The 6,814-nt window shown below is 71.1% G+C and overlaps 2 protein-coding genes and 1 non-coding gene across 3 annotated transcripts in view; 2 read left to right on the top strand and 1 right to left on the bottom strand.

The window, feature by feature from the left end:
- The first annotated feature begins 681 nt into the window (after positions 1-681).
- Positions 682-2,919, top strand: RPL10 (ribosomal protein L10). The gene is made up of 7 exons (XM_075018538.1): positions 682-746; positions 858-902; positions 1,093-1,151; positions 1,267-1,374; positions 1,488-1,626; positions 2,303-2,465; positions 2,661-2,919. The coding sequence occupies exons 2-7, from the start codon at positions 880-882 to the stop codon at positions 2,814-2,816; spliced, it is 648 nt and encodes a 215-aa protein (XP_074874639.1). The 5' UTR covers positions 682-746; positions 858-879; the 3' UTR covers positions 2,817-2,919.
- On the top strand, positions 2,073-2,216 carry LOC142025940 (small nucleolar RNA SNORA70). Its single transcript, XR_012648736.1, has one exon. It is a non-coding gene; the product is annotated as a small nucleolar RNA SNORA70 (small nucleolar RNA).
- A 110-nt stretch (positions 2,920-3,029) lies between the features above and the next one.
- PDZD4 (PDZ domain containing 4) overlaps positions 3,030-6,814 on the bottom strand; it is a 4,322-nt gene continuing 537 nt past the window's right edge. Inside the window, exons 2-5 of the mRNA XM_075018476.1 lie at positions 6,643-6,710; positions 6,443-6,524; positions 5,749-5,847; positions 3,030-4,811 (exon numbers count right to left, since the gene is read on the bottom strand). Coding sequence (XP_074874577.1) covers positions 3,561-4,811; positions 5,749-5,847; positions 6,443-6,524; positions 6,643-6,710 — 1,500 coding nt within the window. The 3' untranslated portion in view covers positions 3,030-3,560. The remainder of the gene's footprint in view (positions 4,812-5,748; positions 5,848-6,442; positions 6,525-6,642; positions 6,711-6,814) is intronic.

Genomic DNA, 6,814 nt, shown 5'->3' with positions numbered 1-6,814 from the left:
CTCTGGCTCCTGCCTGTTGGGGGGGGGGGAAATTTGGGGGGTGGGTCGTATATGGGGGGGGGGTCACCTACATCTGGGGGCACCAGGGACCAAGGGGGGGGGGGCAAAGGGGGCGGAGCCACCATACATGGGGCGGGGAAATCCCCTGGGCGGGGCCGCGCACTACGGGGGAGCGCCGCCCCGCCCGCGTGATTTATGCAGAGAAGGCGGGGCTATGCAAATAAGCCCGTGTCGCTGACACTCCGTCCAATCCGCTGCCGGACAGCGCCACGCGGCCGCGGGGAAGGGCGCGCCGTTGCTGCGGCTATCCGCGCATGCGCGGGGCTCGATGGTTAAACGCCGCGACTAGAGCGCCGCCGGGCGGACTGCGCCTGCGCGCGCCCCGCCGCCCACCGCCCCGCTCGCTGATTGGTTCGGCTTCCTCTCTATGCTGGCTGAGCTCGCTAGAGCGTCGCCCCCCCCCTCCCCCCGCCTCTATCGCCGAGAACCGGCGCCGGGAGCCCCCGCCGCCCTCCGCCGCTCCCCTCCCACCTCCCCCCGCTTCCCCCGTCTTCTCGGGCCGCCACCGTTTCCTCGGTTCGCGGCGACTGCCATCAGGCTCGTCTCGTCGAGTCCCCGCGGGCGGGTCCTCCGCCGGGCGGCCAGAGCGCCGCCGGAAGTCGAGGGGCGTGGCCGGAAGCCGGTGGGCGGGCGCCATATATAAGCAGCGCGCAGGCGCCGCCTTCCTCTCTTTGGCGGACGGCGAGGTGAGCGCGGAGCCGCGGCGGGGCCGGGCGGCCGCGGGGGGGGCCCCGTAGGCCGCGGCGTCTCCCCGTCTCCCCCGCCTCACCCCGTTCCGCTTCTCTCCCTCCACTCAGGTCCCCACGGCCCGGAGCCGCCATGGGCCGCCGCCCGGCGCGATGGTGAGCTGTGTGACGTCACCGTGCGCGGGGGGGGGGCTGGGATGGGTGACGTTGTCCCACACCTCTCGACGTCACGGGCTGGAGGCTTGGGGGGGCCGCTTGCGGAGGGAGGGGGGGGCGTTGTGAAGGGCGTTACGCGATTTCGGGGCGCCTTTGTCCCCCCTCCATTCACTGCCGACCCCCCCCCCAGTTACAGATACTGCAAGAACAAACCGTACCCCAAGTCCCGCTTCTGCAGGGGGGTCCCTGGTAAGTCCGCAGCCCCCCACCCCGGGTGCTGGGGGCGGTCGCCCCCCCCCGGCTCCTGTAGCCGCTGTGGGGGGGGCCCGCCCCTGACGTCACCCCCCATTTTTTTCCTCCGCAGACCCCAAAATCCGCATCTTCGACCTGGGGCGGAAGAAGGCGAAGGTGGACGAGTTCCCCCTCTGCGGGCACATGGTGTCGGATGAGTACGAGCAGCTCAGCTCGGAGGGTGCGTCCGGGACGGGTGGCGAGGTTGGGGGTCCCTCAGCGGGGCGGGGGTGACCCCGGGGGGGTGTCCCTGCCAGCCGTGACACACCCCCCCCAATATCTCTCCCCCCCCAGCGCTGGAGGCCGCCCGCATCTGCGCCAACAAGTACATGGTGAAGAGCTGCGGGAAGGACGGGTTCCACATCCGCGTCCGCCTGCACCCCTTCCACGTCATCCGCATCAACAAGATGCTCTCCTGCGCCGGCGCCGACAGGTCGGGGCTCCCCCAAACCGCGGGGGGGGCGGGGGGGGTCCCCAGAACGAGGGACGGGAATGGGGGGGGGGGTGTTGGCCAAAATGGGGGGAAGCAGCCCATGATGGAGAGGGTGAACGCCGGCAGAGCGGCCCCCGGGGCAGCGCCGGGCACCCCAAAACCGGGGGTGGGGGGGCAAGAGCCAGAGGGAACTCGCTGCCCCTCCCCGGGCTGTGGTGCCAGGGGGGTGTCTGCCCCGGTTTTTGGGGGACACACACACTTGGGAGCACTCGGGGGTGGGGGGCAGGGGACCCCCTCACCTGTAGAAAGCGGGGTGCGTTTTTTGGGGGGGCAGCGCTCGGGGTGTCACTGAGGGTTGTGGTGGTTTCCTGGAGGGGGGGGAGGTGGGATGCAGTGGGTGGGGTGGCGGAGGGTCCCAGGTGGAGGGGGGGGCTGTGTGCCCCCCCCCGCAGCCAATTAAGCCGGGCCGTGGCCCCCCCCCAGCCGTGGAGCCCCGGCGTGCACTGGCTGCGCACAGCAACCCCCCCGGCTGTGTAGGGCGCCTCGCTCGCATCCCCCGCGGGGCGCCCCAAGGGGCCGGGGGCACAACCCCCCACCCCCGGGCAGAACTGTGGGTGCTCGGGGGGGTTCCCAACACTCACCACCCCCCCCCTTTTTGCTTGTGCCCCCCCCCCAGGCTGCAGACGGGGATGCGGGGCGCCTTCGGGAAGCCGCAGGGGACGGTGGCGCGGGTGCACATCGGGCAGGTGATCATGTCGATCCGCACCAAGGCCCAGAACAAGGAGCACGTGGTGGAGGCGCTGCGCCGCGCCAAGTTCAAGTTCCCGGGGAGGCAGAAGGTACCGGGGGGGGGCCGGGGGGGTCCCTGGGCAGCGGGGGGACAACGGGGACGCAGAGTGTGGGAGAGGAGGGATCCTGCGCCGAGGAACGGGGGGTGCTGCGCCGCTGCGTTGGGGGGTTCTGGGGAAAGGGGAGTGTCTCCGTCTGGGGTTTTGGGGTGCCCCTGACCCCCCCGACCCCCCCCCCCCCCCCAGATCCACATCTCCAAGAAGTGGGGGTTCACCAAATTCAACGCCGACGCCTTCGAGGACATGGTGGCCCAGAAGCGCCTGATCCCCGATGGCTGCGGGGTGAAGTACGTCCCCTGCCGGGGACCCCTCGACCGCTGGCGGGCGCTGCACGCTGCCTGAGCCCCTCGGGGGGGGGCCCAAAACCCACCCACCCCCCCCGAAAATCCGGGGGGGGGGTGTCCTGGAGGGAATAAAGGTTTGTGGGGCCCTCTCCCCCCCTTTCTGCTGCCTGGCGGCCTGGTTTTTGGGGGGAAGCTGGGGGGGTTGGGAGCAGAGGGAGGGGTGTTTGGGTGTTGCCCCCCCCCCCCCAAAGACGAGGCTGCACAAATGGGGTGAAATGAGTAAAAACGAGGCTTTGCTTTATTCCCCAGATGCAGCCCCCCCCCACCCGGGTCTGTACAGACAGTGACAGTGGGGACAGAGGGGAGGGGAGGACACGGGGGTGGGGAGGGGGGAGCACCCCAGGCTTTTTTTTTTGTTTTCTTTTGGAGGGGGGGGGGCTGGGCTAGGATGCCTGGGTCCTTCCCAGCCCCACGGGGGGGGGAGTGATGTGGGTGTAAAAACAACCAAAAAAAAAAAAAACAAAAACCAAACCCAAAACCAGCCACATTCACAGACACGACGACGAGGGTGGGGTTGGAGGGGGGGGGCGAGCTCCCCCCTTCCCCTTGTGCTTGGGGGGGGGGGGGACACGACAACGACGGACCCCCAAGGGGTGAAGGAAAAGGAGGGGGGGGGGTCCCTATGGGCGGGGCCTTTTGCCGGGAGGGGTATCCCCTCCGGCTTTGCCGCTTCCAGGGGCCTCAGCTCTGTGCCGGGGGGTCCCGTGGGGGGGGGGTTCGGGGGTTGAACCCCCCCCCCCCGTTAAACGGTGGTGACGGAGAGCAGCGGGTTGTAGACCCGGCCGCCCTCCGCCCGCGCCAGCATCTCCTGGATCGTCACCCAGTTGTCCAGGATGCGGCGGCTGCGCTTGCGCAGTGCGCGCCGCGCCCCGGGGGCGGAGCCTGAGGCGGCGGCGGTGGGCGGGGCCGGCTGCTCGGGGGGCGGGGCCCCGCCCCCCTCGCCCCGCCCCTGCAGCAGCAGCAGCTCGCGGCGGCGGCGCTGCTCGCGGGCGCGCGCCAGGTGCTGCTTCCGCTGCTCGCGGCTCCAGTAGCGACCGGTCTTGAGTTCGCTGCGGGCGTCGTCGTCGGTGGTGGAACCTCCCCGTTCTTCCAGGATTTTAATCGCCCGGGCTTTCAGCAACCGGTCTCGGCCGGGGCGTTTGGCCCTCGGGCCTTTCCCCGCCGGAGGAGGAGGAGGAGGCAACCCTCGGAGGAGGGGCGAGCTGCGGCAGCTCTCGCCGGTGTTGTAGGCGCTGGTGCTGTCCCGTTCGGGAGCCTCCGAGATGTCGGCCAAAGGCGGGTCGGCGCCCGCCGCCTCCAGCCAGGCCCGCAGGCAGCGCTCCCGCAGCCGCTCCATCTTCTGCGCCCGCAGCAGGTGCCGGCACTTGAACTCCAGGTGCCGCAGCTCTTCCTCCAGCAGAGCCAGCTCGGCTCGGCCGGCCGCCGCCGCTCCCAACCGGCCACGTAGCTGCCGGTAACGCCGCAGCTCCGCCTGGCTCAGGAGCCCCTCCGGTACCGGCCCGGCCGCGGGGGTTCTGCCGGCCGAGCCGGGCCTGAATCCGGATCCCGCGGCGGCGGCTCCGGCTCCGGGTCGTCCAGCCGACCCGCCGGCGCTGGGGGCGGAGCCGGGGGCGGAGCCGGGGGCGGAGCCGCCGGCGCCGGCTCTTCCCCCCGATCCGGAGCTGGATCCGGAGCCGGGTCTTCCCGCGGGGCTCAGTCCGGCTCCTGCGCTTCCACCGCCGGGTTTTCCCCCCGGCCCGGCTCTCCCGCGGGGGCCCGATCCCGGGCCCGATCCAGCGCCGGCTCTTCCCGTACCCGCCCGGGGGGGGGCGCTGGCGCTGGGGGGGCCCCGTCGCGGCGGGGGGGGGCGCAGGGGGGGCCCGTCCCCCCCCTCGTCCCCCAGCAGGTCGTGCTCCGAGCTCTCCTCGTTGCGGGTGCTCTCGTCCGTCCGACCCACCCCGCTGTCCGGCTCGGCGCCCCCCCCCCGCGGGCAGGGGGTGGCGGGGCTGGGGGGCTGCGGGGCGGGGGGGGGGGCAGGAGGTGACCAACAGCCCCCCTATGGCCCCCCCCCAGACCCCTCCTGCCCCCCCCCCCATTTCCCTACGTGCCCCCCTTTAACTCCCCCCCGACCCCCCCACCGCTGCCCAGGACCCCCTATTGCTCCCACAGGACCCCCCCCCACCTGCCCCCCCCCCCAACCCCTAGTGCTCCCTAAGCCCCCCATCATCTGCCTCAAAGACCCCCCCATTGCCCCCCCCAAAATACTTATTCCCCCCCCAGAACCCCCTGTTGCCCCCCAAACCCCATATGTGCCCCAGAAATCCCACACTGCCCCCCCCCAGTAAAAAAAAAAATCCCTTATTACCCTCCTCCACCCCCTATTGCCCCCCCCCTGCCCCTCTAGACACCCCTGTAGCCCCCAGGACCCCCCGCTGCCCCCCTAAAATCCCCCATTTCCACCCTAAAACACCCGCCCCCCCCCCTGCTCCTCCTAAAGCCCTTATTGCCCCCCCCCAGCCCCTATTGCCCAGGTCGAGCTGCCTGACACCCCCCCCCAAACCCCTATTACCCCTCTAAGCCCCCCCCACCCCCCCCATCTCCCCTAGGGACCCTTATTGCCCCCCCCCCCCTCCTGCCCACCCCAAGATGCCTGTTGCCCCCCAGGACCTCAATCTGCTCCCCAGGCCCATATTGCCCCCCCCCCCCCAGAGCCCCCTATTGCCCCAAGCAACGCTGTTGCCCCCCAGACACCTAAACTGCCCCCCCCCAGACCCCAATAACTGCCCCCCTCCCCCCTGAGGCATCTATTACCCCCTTTACAGCCCCCAGCCCCCCTATTGCCCCCCCTAAGACCCCTATTCCCCCCCCTGCCTTGCCCCCCCCCCATCTACCCTAAGTAAGTGCCCCTACTGCCCCCCCCAGACCCATTTTGCCCCCCCAGCCCCCCCTACCTGCCCCGGGGGGGTCCAGGGCCCCCGCTGCCGCAGCTCCCCGTCCTCATCGGAGCCAAAGTCGTCGAGGAAATCCTCGCGGTCGCTGTCCTTCCAGTGCTGGGGGGAGCAACGGGGGGGGGGGGTCAGGCACCCCCAGACCCTACGGGGCCCCCCCAACCCCACAAAGCCCCCCCCAGAAACCCCCCCAGGGACCCCCGTGCTCCTGCAGGACCCCCAGGGAGCCCACAGACCCCCCCCCCGTCCCTCTGTGGCCCCCACTTTCCCTCCCCAGCCCCCCCAACACCTTCAAGAGCCCCCCCAGGACCCCCCAGAGCTCTCCTGCCCCCCCATTTCCCTACGTGCCCCCCTTTAACTCCCCCCCGACCCCCCCACCGCTGCCCAGGACCCCCTATTGCCCCACAGGACCCCCCCCACCTGCCCCCCCCAACCCCTAGTGCTCCCTAAGCCCCCCCTTCTGCCCCAAAGACCCCCCCATTGCCCCCCCAAAATACTTATTCCCCCCCTAAACCCCCTGTTGCCCCCCCAATACTTATTCCCCCCCCAAAACTCCCTATTGCCCCCAAAATACTTATACAACAGACCCCCCCTGTCCCTCTACAGCCCCCACATTCCCCTCCCCAACCCCCCCAACACCTCCAAGAGCCCCCCCAGAGCCCCCCAGGACCCCCCCGGAGCCCCCCCAGCGACGTACCTGGCTCTCGGGGCGGGCGAGGAGGAGGGAGATGTTGGTTTGCTGCTCCCGGGTGAGGAAGGCCACGGCCTCCTCCCGGTCTCTGGGGAGGGATCGGGGGGGGGCACAGCCGTGAGCAGAGCCAACGCCCCCCCCCTCCAAAGACACCCCCACCCCGGGACCCCATGGGTGCAGCGTGTCGTCCCCCCCCCAAACAAAACCCCACCTGGATGATGCGGTCGCCCTCGCGGATGCGCCCGTCCTTGGCCGCGATGCTGTTGGGGTTCACCTGGGGGGGGGGGGGGGAACATGTCGGTCAGCCCCCCCAGCACACTCAGTGCCCCCCCCCCCCATCCCCCTTTTACAGCCCCCCCCCCCCAGCTCCATTTGGAG

This window comes from Buteo buteo, chromosome 30 (assembly GCF_964188355.1).
Source record: "Buteo buteo chromosome 30, bButBut1.hap1.1, whole genome shotgun sequence".
Taxonomy (NCBI): Eukaryota; Metazoa; Chordata; class Aves; order Accipitriformes; family Accipitridae; genus Buteo; species Buteo buteo.
The sequence above is the reverse complement of the archived record's forward strand: the minus strand, read 5'-3'. Positions and strand labels throughout refer to the sequence as shown.

Coding starts and splice junctions, on each gene's coding strand:
- RPL10 (XM_075018538.1), top strand. CDS start 880: ATGGGCCGCCGCCCGGCGCGATG. Junction 903..1,092: donor GGCCGCCGCCCGGCGCGATG/GTGAGCTGTGTG, acceptor CCCCCCCCCCAG/TTACAGATACTGCAAGAACA. Junction 1,627..2,302: donor TCCTGCGCCGGCGCCGACAG/GTCGGGGCTCCC, acceptor CCCCCCCCCCAG/GCTGCAGACGGGGATGCGGG.